This window comes from Cetorhinus maximus, chromosome 32 (genome assembly GCF_964194155.1).
Source record: "Cetorhinus maximus chromosome 32, sCetMax3.hap1.1, whole genome shotgun sequence".
Taxonomy (NCBI): domain Eukaryota; kingdom Metazoa; phylum Chordata; class Chondrichthyes; order Lamniformes; family Cetorhinidae; genus Cetorhinus; species Cetorhinus maximus.
In genome coordinates, this window is record NC_135910.1 from 17,008,639 (window position 1) to 17,022,008 (window position 13,370).

Consider the following 13,370-nt stretch of genomic DNA (forward strand, 5'->3'; position numbering starts at 1 on the left):
AGTTCAACCTTCTCTAATTTATCTTCTTAACTGAAGTCCTTCATCCCTGGAACCATTCCTGTGAATATTTTCTGCACTCTCTACTCCCTAAAGTGCAGCGCCAGAACTGAATTCAACACTCCAACTGAGGCTGAACCAGTGCCTGATACAAACTCAACATAACCTCCTTGCTCTTGTACTCTACACTGCTATTAATCCAAGTGCAGGTGATGTTTCACTCTGGTTATCTCTTCTTTTTTTCTTAAAGATTAATACACTTTATTCAAAACAGGTACATTAATATAATGGTCAAATTATTGAACTAATCCAGTGAATGTTCAAATCCCACCATAGAAATTTGAGAATTTGAATTCACTTGAAAAAATGTGGAAATAAAGATCTGATACCAGCGGACGTGGCCAGTCAGGTTGTTGTAAAAAGCTTGGATTAAGCATACTGAATTTAGTGACAGAAACATGGATACGAAAGCAAAATACTGCAGATGCTGGATGTTCGGGTCTGATGAAAGGTCATTGGCCTGAAACATTAACTCTGTTTCTCTCCTCAAAGATGCTGCCAGACCTGCTGAGTATTTCCAGCGCTTTTTGTTATCTTCACAAAAGCATGATCCTGGCACAAAACTGGCAAGTTAAGGAATTTCAGTGGAAGACCCTTTTCTTGGACCACACTTTAATATTTTTTGACCCCAACTTTTTCTTCCAAACATTCACCAGCGAGGTTCAAGGAGTAAAGAGTCTAGTCTGCTGAAGGCTCTGACAACAATGTTCAGGCGAGGGGGTGGGTTGTTGCACTGTCAACTAGTCCCAGCCAGGGCAATGGTAGGGGCACGACAACTGACCTGTGCCCCGGGGTTAACAGGGAACACTGGCCACTGATACCACTCCAACTGTTATTTCCTGCCCCCTGCTGGAAGGATGTGCATGTATGCCTTAGAATGGAATGGTTCTGCACAGATAAGATAGCCAAATGACACTGTCAAGGTGGATACAGGAATATAATGGAAGGGTAACTGCTTCACTAGTGCTCTTTAGGGAGGGAAAACTACCATTCTTACCCGGTCTGTGCCTATGTGTGACTCCAGTCCCACACCGACTTTGTTGACTCTTAAGTACCTCTGAAGTGACTTGGCAAGCCAAGTCCGTTTTCTCAGACAGTGTTTCTAGAAGAAACATAGAAAATAAGACCCATCACCACCTCTCAGGAATGGGCAATAATTGCATTGCCAGTGACACTCTAATCACAAGAATAAATATAAAAGGATAAAGATATTTACACTATTTTTAAGGTTGTCAGTGGTTTCTCTCTTGCTTCTAGGAGCAGAAGGTCAAGGTTACAAGCCCCACTCTGGTGATTTAATCCAGGTTGGTACTTGACTGAAGCACTGAGAGTATGCTGTCCTGTCTGAGGTGCTGTCACTCAGAGTGAGATGTTAAACTGAGGCCCCATCCGCCCTTAGGGCGCTATTTTGAAGTGAAAGGGAGTGAATGTTCCTCATTTCCTTTCCAACATTAATCCTTCGACCAACATCACTAAAACAGATGAACTGTTATCGAGTTGCTGTTTGTCGCTGTGCGCAAAGTGCCTGCCTTTGGAAAGTATCTAATCGGCTGTAATGTGCTTTGGGACATGCAGGATTACGAAGGTTAGTTTTTTTTCTCTATGCAAAAACTTACAACACACTTCAGTTAGTTTCCGTTGTTGAATTTCGTCTGTTTAACAATGGAAGTGTCTGCCTATAGATCTGAGCTGAAAACACATTGAGCCGGGGGACAGAAACCCAACCCCAACTAACGCGGCTGCTGTAGAGAGTGAAATATCACCTTTCGCTGCTGGGCTGGAGCTGGGCCGAGGGCAACTCGTGTGGCTTTCCTGCAAACTGTGGGCACCTTCCAGGTGTAAAGGCACATGGCAGCCGGCCGGGTGCTAATGGCTCAATCTGACACCTTTTATTTGTCTCCCCTCTTCCCATCTCGACAGACTCCCTGGTGAATCCCTTTTGTAAACTTTCAAAAGTTTGACATCCTGTTGTCACCTTGTGTCAGACGGCTTTTTAACACTCGTTAGAACACTTGTTGCGGCGGGCCATCCCATAATAATAAACCCACTCACTCCTGTATAAGCCAAGCGAACAACTTTACAGCTATGGGTACACTACGAAATAGTCATTGCTGCTATGAACTTCCTCCCAACCTGCTAATTCATCCCCCCCCCTCCCTGCATGGAGTTAAAATCACCCCATCATTCTGTCTCCACTAAAACTTATCCTTTCAGGCCCCCCCATAATATTCCTCACTTCCCTCTTCTTCACCAAGTCTTCTCTCACATCATCAATACACAAGCTTCTAATCAGCATTGCCCAAATCAGCCTCCTCAAGCCCTACAGTCAATGCCTGATGTAATAAAGTCCTGAGTTAAATTAACAACCCAGGGGTGAGTTAGCTGTTCTCACCCAGGGGCAGCACTGGGGTATTGGTCAAACCCCACCCACCGCAAGGTGATAGCAACCAAGACAGTGCAAGGTTATTTTTTAATAGTGGTCCCCTTTTTAAATCAGATCATGAGGGTCTCCTGTGTCCATAAGGTAGCTTCTAGCATTTCTGTTAAATCCTATTTCCATGGACTGACATCAGACTAGTAGACCCTGTTAAAAGCAATGCAGCAAGACCTCTTGGGGTGAAAGCAAAATACTGCTGATGCTGGAAATCTGAAATAAAAACAAAAAATGCTGGAAAAGCTCAACAGGTCTGGCAGCATCTGTGGAGAGAGAAACAGAGTTAACGTTTCGAGTCCGTATGACTCTACTTCAGACCTCTCGGGTCTAAGGGATTTGGATATAAAATTATAAATACCAGGAGCCAGTAATATGAAAAATAGCCTACGGACTCGAGGTCCAACCCGGGACCTTTTTGGTCTCTATGGTTCAGTGCAGTACTGGACAGTGTATGTAACCCAGTGGTGTTCAACCTTTTTTGATTAAGGAACCCTATAATATTTTGTGAAATTCTGTGCAACCCCAACCACATTTCCAAACCCCACTCCCCTCCCCTCCCACCGTATATATATTATAAAATAAAATTGAAAATAAAGTAAACTCTGTGGAACAAATGAATGAAAATGAAAAGTGTTTTTAATGATTATCTTTCAAATATAAGAACAATATATCTTGAAAAATTGAAAAATTTGGTGCAATTTTAAAATGACCTGAAAATTGTGCGAAACCCTTTTTGGATGCTTGCAGAGCCCTTGGGTTCCAAGGAACCTTGGTTGAAAAGCACTGGCCACTGAGCCACTGGGAGAAGAATCGCTGTCAGCTTAATTAACTGCAGATACCTGGGGAGTAATATCAGTTATGGACGTTTCTAAAAATGTCAGAGAGCTGTCGACAATGTGGATATATTAAACCCAGTGTAGGACACTGTTCTAGACCAGTGTCTAAAATGACAATTGCCTGCCGTATTTTCTACAAAAGTGACCATGCTTCAACAGTTGGCTGTAAAGCGTTCTGGAAAACCCTGAGATGGTTAAAAGACACTATTCAAAATGCAAATCTTTCTTCTTCCTCTTTCTGGACAGAACTATGAATGGAGTAAAACTTCCCGAGGTGTAACCTGTCAGAATTTGACACCAAGGCAAAGGTGGTGTTAGGGACAGCTAACTAAAATCTTGTTCAAAGAGTTTGTTGCCCTGTTTGTTGGTCCAACACCAGGATGAATGTCTTCAGATTCCTCGCAAAGTCCAAATAAATCTTTTATGTGTGTCTTAGATTAAACTGCTACTTCCATACAATAATCACATAATATCATTTAATGTGATCCCTCAATACCTCTGCCCATCCATTGGCGGCCGAACTTTCAACCCTCTAGACCCTACATTCGGAATTCCCTCCTTAAACTTCTCCACCTCTCTCTGCTCCTTTAAGATGCTCCTTAAAACTTAACTCTTTGAACAAGATTTTAGTCAGCTGTCCCTAATACCACCTTTGCCTCAGTGTCAAATCCTAACAGATTACACCTTGGGAAGTCTTACTCCGTTCATGGCTCTGAATAGAGAGAAGAAAGATTTGCATTTTGTATAGTGTCTTTTAACAATCTCAGGGTTCTCCAAAATGATTCACAGTCAACTACCTAAGTACTTTTGAAGTGTGGTCACTTTTGTAGAAAATATGGCAGACAATTGTCATTTTAGACCAGAACTGGTCACATTCTGACCAACTCCATGGGAGATGAAACAGAAGGGGCTCAGGTTAAGTGTTGAATTATTTTTGTGGACCCCAAAGCAGCAGGTGTTGTGGGAGGGGAATCCGCAAAATAATCTGGGCCACTCCCATCCTGGGACCCTCCCCTCCCTTCGCAATCAGGACCCACCCCAAACTTAACTGGATGGGGGCCATCCCAGCCCGATCATCAGGCCTCAAACAACTGTTTGGTGCTCAGCAACTCACCTGGCAGGCTAAAAAGGGCCAGGGCCTCGAACTGGTGTTGTGGGAGAGAATGATTGGCAGACATTGTCTTTGAGGCAGGAACCAGCAGCCAATCAGCACACTCCTTTGGTCAATGGGCCAAAGGTCAAAATCAACAGCAATGAATGTAGAGATTCACAGGGTTGGTTATAGAATCATAGAATGATACAGCACAGAAGGAGGCCATTTGGCCCATTGTGCCTATGCTGGATGTGGCACTGCAACAAACCACATACCATATCCATAAAATCATGGTAAGAAAGTTTGGTATACTCAGTTTGAAGGTATCATGCGAGAGAGAAAGGTACCCTATCAAAGCTCAATAGCTCATTCCAGTTTGTCATCTAATCAATGAGAGAATATACATTTATGAATAATGGAGAATTTGTTAACTTTGATATAAATTAAGCTCTTGTGGTTTGGAATCTATTCCTTGTTGTGCAGAAATGATGAGAATGATCTGATGTCCCTAATTGCTTTTAGATTGGTGTCTTCTCCTTAAATACACATGTATTGTACGAACAATAGCCCATCACAGTTTGAAACGTCTGATCTGACTGATAAATATGAATACACAGGAGATCCCTCAGATAAGTACTGTAGGATACAGTCTGGGAGAGTCCAGTCATACATAAAACCAATCCCTGGTTGAAGGGAATATAAACTGGGAGAGACACATTACAATCCAGTCTCCCAGGGGAACAGAAACTTTAAACTACTCTCACCTATTGTTGGAAGCTGGACATTTGGGAAGACGCTACACATCTGATTCCAATGTTTGCCAGTGATTTCAGTATAGACAGCATCCTATCCAACAAGGACACCAAATGTCCTTCCGAACAGCTCCTGTGGCATTGCTGTCCGTTCCTGCTCCATTCTGCCGATGATTTGCTGCCCAGCAAACACACTTTTGGTTATTCTAGACTCTACTCAGCTCCAGGATCGGTGCCAATTAGTGGCATCTTGGGACATGAAGATTTTTACTATGGACATGCAGAGAGGCAATCGTACTGTTCAGATTGTACACACCAGCCCTCTCACCATTACTGCCCAGGACACACAGGTAACACAACAGGAGGTTTTGCTGTTTAAAAATAGGATAGAGTTGCTGTGTTAAAGTGTTAGCTTAGATTTTGAGTGCGTGGTAACCTATATTATTATTTTGGAAACGAGAGTCAGTCAAAGTCATTTTAACCAGAAGTGACCGGTGGGAAACTAATGAGTTTCTGCAAAACCACATGAGACAGGCAGCAGATCCAATCTGGGTGGGTTAGTTTAAAATTATTCCAGTTTGTTTCCCAACCCAACTGTAGTTTACTAAGAATTTTTCCTGGTCGGATTTCCCTTAAAAGATCATACAATGATTGTAAATCAATTTTGTTCTGCCTACTCTGTGCAGTCAGCTTAAATTTTTGGTTTTCCTATTTTTCCCTGAAGCTGCTAACTCTTGCCAAGATTATACAGACCCCCACCTCCTGCCCTCAGCAAAGCAACCATTCACTTTATGTGACACAAGGCTTCCCAGCTGTGGGGGCATCACAGTTGAACCCCAGCTCTTCTGCAATGTCGAAACATGCTGGGGCTATCCACCAGAGAGAGAGGAGCTTCAGTCCCCAGCTGAGGTAAACTGTAGTGGCTGAGACGTGCTAATTGAGGTCAGGTTGGAGATCAAACCTGGGACGTAGCTGGTTTGTTCCACACTGTGGAATTTGGGGTGCCTAATCAAGTTGATTTAAAGAGCAAGTTTGCAAGTCGTGCTCAGGATGTCACAGTTCCCAACTTCCCTTTCTGATCCTGCACAGATGTCAGAAACCTCTGTCCAGACTCAAACTGCAACAATGGGCCTAGTCTCATGTGAACACTCTTTACAATACTGCTTGTTTAGCTTGTATTACAGGAAATTGTCCAAAACATTACTCTGCGGGCAATGAGTTATTTGTGAAGTCCGGTCAGTGTTATTTTGTAGACCAACATGGTAGCCTGCATATGCTCAGCAAGATCCCACAATCTCCAAATGAAAGAATGACCAGATTCTTCGTGTCTTTTTGGTGCTGTTGGTTAAGGGGGTGAGTATTGGCCAGGGCACAGGGAAATCTCCCTCCTGTTCCTTGAATGGTGCCACAAGACCTTTTACATCCATTGGAGAAACTCCGATCCCTAGCATTGACCCCATCCCTCTCACTGGCAGCTGTCTGAGGCTGAACCAGATCGTTCACCTGTCCTAATATCTTCTTATGTGGCTCAGTGTCAAATTTTGTTTGATAACGCTCCTGTGAGGTGCCCTGGGACATTTTACCAGATTAAAGGTGTTTTACAAATGCAATTTGTCATTGTTCAATGTCCCTGCCCCAGGTGCCTCAAGACCTACTGCCATGTCTCAGCTGGGGCTCCACTTCCTGGCCCAGGCTCAGAAGAGGAGACGCAGACACAGGACAGTCTTCACAGAGCAGCAGCTGAGGGACCTGGAGACCCTCTTCAACAAGACAAGCTACCCAGACAGCGGCAGCAGGGAGAAACTGGCCAGGACCACCCACCTCTCTGAGGAGACAATCAAGGTACAAAGCTTCCAATTAAAGGGGGTCTAGCCTGTCAGGAAGCAGCAATGGCAACCAGTGTATAAACTGATTGGGATGGTGAAATACATTTTTGGGATTAGCGCAAAACAGGCCAATCAGCCGCCTGTTTTTGACTTCAATGACCAATTTCAACAACCTCCTTGGGATTCTCTTAAAGCAGTACCTGTCTGAAATCAGAATTTTAGATTACAACATCATAAAATTTATTCTCCAAGGGATAGAAATGAGTACACAAAAGATAAATGGGTTCAAAGTTTTTAAATAGAAGTTCACCTTTTGACATGTTATGATCTGGTGAGATTAATCGTCAGCCTATTATCCAGAAAATTCTGCTGAATGTGTACACATGTAGACACTGGGGAATGACAAGGTTGGGATCAGTTATGATGCCATCCATGGTCAAATAGTGAAGACACTCAATGCATGTGAAAAATGGCCATTTTTGGTGAGAAACCAGAGGGCAGACGTATTGCAGCAAGAGCTGAGAGTTGAACTTCCAGGGGTATACGAGATAGTTAAGGGGATGGAAAAGGAACATCCCAAATATTACCTTAAATTAAATTGTAAGAGTAGAGCAAGAGCACACAGGTTCAAACTCGAAGAAGGGAAATGTAGGAATGGCATCAGGAAACTCTTTTTCATAAAAAGTGTGTTCAACACATGGAATAAACTCTGTAATGGAGTAATGAAGGGGAAAATCCTAAAATTGACTAAGGAACAATTGGGTGCATCAGTGGGGTTGATCTGTGGATTCTTTCTGGATGGGTGAACTTAGACGGGCTGAATGGCTTTCCAAAACAAAAACAAAAATACCTGGAAAAACTCAGCAGGTCTGGCAGCATCGGTGGATAGGAGCACAGTTGACGTTTCGAGTCCGCATGACTCTTCAACAGAACTAATTAAAAATAGAGAAGGGGTGAAATATAAGCTGGTTTAAGGGAGGGGGTTGGGACAAGAAGAGCTGGATAGAGGGCCAGTGATAGGTGGAGATAACCAAAAGATGTCACAGACAAAAGGACAAAAAGGTGTTGAAGGTGGTGATATTATCTAAAGGAATGTGCTAATTAAGGGTAGAAAGCAGGACAAGCAAGGTACAGATAGCCCTAGTGGGGGTGGGGTGGGGGGAAGGAATCAAAAAAGGCTAAAAGGTAGAGATAAAACAATGGATGGAAATACATTTAAAATAATGGAAATAGGTGGGAAAAGAAAAATCTATATAAATTATTGGAAAAAACAAAAAGGAGGGGGAAAAATCGGAAAGGGGGTGGGGATGGAGGAGAGAGTTCATGATCTAAAGTTGTTGAACTCAATATTCAGTCCAGCTGTAAAGTGCCTAGTCGGAAGATGAGGTGCTGTTCCTCCAGTTTGCGTTGAGCTTCACTGGAACAATGCAGCAAGCCAAGGATGGACATGTGGGCATGAGAGCAGGGTGGAGTGTTGAAATGGCAAGCGACAGGGAGGTCTGGGTAATGCTTGCGGACAGACCGAAGGTGTTCTGCAAAGCGGTCACCCAGTCTGCATTTGGTCTCTCCAATGTAGAGGAACCAGCATTGGGAGCAACGAATGCAGTAGACTAAGTTGAGGGAAGTGCAAGTGAAATGCTGCTTCACTTGGAAGGAGTGTTTGGGCCCTTGGACGGTGAGGAGAGGGGAAGTGAAGGGGCAGGTGTTGCATCTTCTGCGGTTGCATGGGAAGGTTGGGAGACTATCAGGTTGGAAGCTGTGGAAGGAAGATCTCCAGAGGAGATGAGGTCAGTGACAGTCCTGGAAACAATGGCTTGATGTTCAGTGGTGGGGTCATGGTCCAGGACGAGGTAGGAGGAAGCGTCGGCAAGCTTCTAACCTGATAGACTCCCAACCTCGGACGGCCCGCTTCTACCTCCTACCCAAAATCCACAAACAGGACCGTCCCAGCAGACCGATTATGTCAGCCTGTTCCTGCCCCATGGAACTCGTTTCTCACTATCTTGACTCCATTCTCTCTCCCCTTGTCCAGTCCCTTCCCACCTACATCCGTAATTCCTCTGACACCTTACATCATATCAACAATTTCCAGTTCCCTGGCCCCAACCGCCTCCTCTTCACCATGGACATCCAATCCCTCTACACCTCCATCCCCCACTGGTGGCTCTCCGCTTCTTCCTCGAACAGAGGCCCGAACAATCCCCATCCACCACTACTCTCCTCTGTCTGGCTGAACTTGTCCTCTCACTGAACAGTTTCCCCTTAAACTCCTCTCACTTCCTCCAAATAAAAGGTGTGGCTATGAGTACCCGCATGGGCCCCAGCTATGCCTGTCTCTTTATGGGGTATGTGGAACATTCCTTGTTTCAGTCCTACGCTGGCCCCCTCCCACAACTCTTTCTCCGGTACATCGATGATTACTTCGGTGCTGCTTCATGCTCTCGTTGGGACCTGGAAAAATTTATTAATTTTGCTTCCAATTTCCACCCCTCCATCATTTTCACATGGTCCATCTCTGACACTTCCCTTCCCTTCCTTGACCTCTCTGTCTCAATTTCTGGTGTTAGACTGTCCACCAATATCCATTACAAGCCTACCGACTCCCACAGCTACCTCGACAACAGCTCTTTCCTGTAAGGACTCCGTCCCATTCTCTCAGTTCCTTCTCCTCCGTCGCATCTGTTCTGATGATGCCACTTTCAAAAACAGTTCCTCTGACATGTCCTCCTTCTTCCTTAACCGAGGTTTTCCACCCACGGTGGTTGACAGGGCCCTCAACCGTGTCCAGCCCATCTCCCGCTCATCCGCCCTCACGCCTTCTCCTCCCTCCCAGAAACATAATAGGGTCCCCTTTGCTTTTATATAAGAATGGCTTTCCATACTGATTATTATCTTGTATGCATGTGAAGAGCCAACCCATGGACACACCTGTCCTTCAGTCCAAACTAAAGCATCAATGTAAAAGTTCCTAAACAGTGGTTGGATTTGGAGATTAATATATATGGTATCCCACTATAATCAGAATCTGAGCAGCTTTTACAGATTTACTGTAAGAAGATGCTAAATGACCCGCTAAAGTGGATCTATTGTATGGAAATCAGAGGTGAGACCTAACCAATCATCTAAAGCTGCTAATCCAATAATGGATGTTTCAGCATTTGACAGGCTCGTTTATTCAACAGTTTAATGTCTGCCTCCCCTCCACTCCACCCCTGACCCTACTGTTCCTGTAAACTATTAGTTTTCCACTGGATTGAAGAGGGTATTAATTGGTACCTCAGTGCAAAATGATTTCTGTCACTCCCCCTCACTTCGTAGTCACTGGTGTTTGTCAACAAAGCCAGCTACCCAGACAGTGGCATTGGTTTAGGGAGATGATTTCAGAGGCACTTTCAGTGCTCATTACCTGACCAACTCTCTCATTTCTCTATACGTAAATGCAGACAGCTGCAAACAGCAGCACCTGGTCTGATCCAGGACCCAGCTCCAACTAATGGCCCAGCACACGGAATACTAAGCTATGGTTCTCAGCCAGCACCGTGTCTCCATGCAGCGAGTGACAACATTAGAGTAAAATCACTGGATTTTCTATACTGGCTCCAATGGAAAGTAGTTTTAACTCCATCTTCCCAACTGCTGACTTCCTAGGTCCATAAACGATAGAGTTTGACAGCAGCACTTTTGACAGTGGTGACTGCAAATGAGGCAATGTAATGGCGTGCCATGTGGTGTCTTTGTGCACAGCCTTAATGTCAGTCATTCACATGTACACACTGGCCAAACTGTCACAGGCAGTCTAACTGAGTGTGTGCTCACAGTGGTGTTGAGTTACAGGAAGACCAATGGCATTGCCCCCTGAGAAATGAAGCAGAGTAGGTAGGCCATTCTCTCAAGTCAAGCAGTTGTGTAAGGCTGTAAATACCCAATCAAATTTGAGGCTGAGTCACACCAGGAACAATGAGCCTTAACTGGATAGTGACTGAAGAGAAACTGAGAGACTAGCTTCAGTGGGCTGAGTGGGCTTTACTCTTCCTTGACCGTTCCTTATCAGAATCATAAATGACATCCCATGTGACTGTGACAAAGGTAAACGTTCCTCCTTGTTCTTCTCAACTTGTCTGCAGCCTCTGACAAAAATTGACCACAACAACCTCTTCCAATGCCTCTCCACTGATGTCCATCTGGGTGCGACTGCACTCAACCTGGTTCCATTCTTACCTATCTAAGTGTAGCCAAAGTATCACCACAATAGGTTTTCTTCCTGCTCCAGCACAACTCCTCTGGCATCCCCTCTTGGTACATCCTGGGGCCCCTCCTATTTTTCATCTACATGCTGCTAATCGGCGACACCACCCATAAGCAGAGTGTTAGTTTCCACATGAAAGCTAACGGCACCCAGCTCTACCTCACCACCAGCTTTCTCAACTCCTTCCACTGCCTCCAAATTGTCAGACTACTTATCTGACTTTAAATATTGTGAAGACTGAAGCCATTACCTTCCATCCCTGCTACAAATCTGTTTCTTTGCTACCAACTCCATTCTCTCCCTGGCAAGTGTCTGAGGTTGAACCAGACTATTTGCAACTCTCAAGTAAGCTTCCAACCACATATCCATGCTATCACTAAGACTGCGTATTTCATCACATATAACATCACATCTTAAGTCTGATCTGCTTCAGCTTATCCGCTGCTGGACCTCTCATCCACGCCTTTGTTATCTCTAGGCTTGACTATTCCAGTGCACCCCTGGTTGGTCTCCCAAATTCTATCCTCCATAGCCTTGAGGTCAGCGAAAACTCTGCTGCCCCTGTCCTTCCTCACACCAAGTCCTGTTCACCATCACCCTGTAATCACTCACCTTCACTGGCTTCTGGTCCAGCAATGCCTCGAATCTGAAGAAGCTTATCCTGGTTTTCAAATCCCTCCATTACCTTGCCCCTCCCGACCTCTGTAACCTCCTTCCAGATATCTACACTCCTCTAATTGTGGCCTCCTCAGCATCTCCGATTTTAATCGCTCCATAATTGGCGGCCGTGCTTTCAGCTGCCTGGGCTGTAAGCTCTGGAATTCCCTCCCTAAACCTGTCTCGCTCACCTTCCTCTTTAAAGACAGCCATTAAATCCTAACTCTTTGATCAAGCTTTTGGTCATCTGCTCTAATATTACCATATGTGGTTCAGTGTTATAACGTTCTTGTGAAGCACCATGGGATGTTTTTTTATGTTAAAGGCACCATACAAATACAAGTTGTTGTTATTCCTGTATCATTATTTCTAATGCTCATCATATTTATGCAGGTCTGGTTCAAAAACCGACGGGCAAAGATGAGGAAACAAAAGAAACCTCTCCTGGGGCAGTTGGACAGCTCGAGCGAGTTCAGCGGCACAGACGCAATGGACAAATGCCCTAAACAGTGCACAGCAACACCAATGCATGACAGCTGAGCATGGAGGGACTAGTGATGGACACATGCAGAAATATCACTTAGTTCTCAATCTGATGCAGATTTCCTTAAACCTTAGGGAAGTAAAATGTAAAAAAGACATTCACAAGGTATAGATGAGGGAAGTCATTCAGACCAAACCACCTCATGCCTCCAAGAGAAAAATCCTAGTGTCTATCCTATTAAATCATCAGAGATAAAAGCAAAGAACTGCGGATGCTGGAAATCCAAAACAGGAACGAAAACAAAAATGAACTCAAGGGCCCAAACACTCTTTTCAAGTGAAGCAGCATTTCACTTGCACTTCCCTCAACTTAGTCTACTGCATTCGTTGCTCCCAATGCGGTTTCCTCTACATTGGAGAGACCAAACGCAGACTGAGTGACCGCTTTGCAGAATACCTTCGGTCTGTCCGCAAGCATCACCCAGACCTCCCTGTCGCTTGCCATTTCAACACTCCCCATCCACCACTACTCTCCTCCATCTGGCTGAACTCGTCCTCTCACTGAACAATTTCTCCTTAAACTCGTCTCACTTCCTCCAAATAAAAGGTGTGGTTATGTGGCTGTATGGGCCCCAGTTAGGCCTGCCTCTTTATGGGGTATGTGGAACATTCCTTGTTCCAGTCCTCTCTGGCCCCCTCCCACAACTCTTTCTCCGGTACATCGATGATTACTTCGGTGCTGCTTCATGCTCTCGTCAGGACCTGGAAAAATTTATTAATTTTGCTTCCAATTTCCACCCCTCCATCATTTTCACATGGTCCATCTCTGACACTTCCCTTCCCTTCCTTGACCTCTCTGTCTCAATTTCTGGTGATAGACTGTCCACCAATATCCATTACAAGCCTACCGACTCCCACAGCTACCTCGACTACAGCTCCTCACACCCCACTCCAGCATGATGCCAACACCAAACACATCTTCCCTT

The 13,370-nt window shown here is 44.7% G+C and overlaps 1 protein-coding gene across 1 annotated transcript; it reads left to right on the forward strand.

The window, feature by feature from the left end:
* Positions 1-5,228: 5,228 nt before the first annotated feature.
* On the forward strand, positions 5,229-12,679 carry LOC144671367 (homeobox protein goosecoid-like). The gene is made up of 3 exons (XM_078533235.1): positions 5,229-5,522; positions 6,812-7,014; positions 12,295-12,679. The coding sequence occupies exons 1-3, from the start codon at positions 5,234-5,236 to the stop codon at positions 12,439-12,441; spliced, it is 639 nt and encodes a 212-aa protein (XP_078389361.1). The 5' UTR covers positions 5,229-5,233; the 3' UTR covers positions 12,442-12,679.
* The last annotated feature ends 691 nt before the right edge of the window (positions 12,680-13,370 follow it).

Excerpts from the sequence above, each read along its gene's own strand:
- LOC144671367 (XM_078533235.1), top strand. The coding sequence starts at position 5,234 with ATGTTTGCCAGTGATTTCAGTATAGACAGCATCCTATCCAACAAGGAC. Across the intron at positions 5,523-6,811 it reads TTACTGCCCAGGACACACAG|GTGCCTCAAGACCTACTGCC; the intron begins GTAACACAACAG and ends TCCCTGCCCCAG. Across the intron at positions 7,015-12,294 it reads TCTCTGAGGAGACAATCAAG|GTCTGGTTCAAAAACCGACG; the intron begins GTACAAAGCTTC and ends ATATTTATGCAG.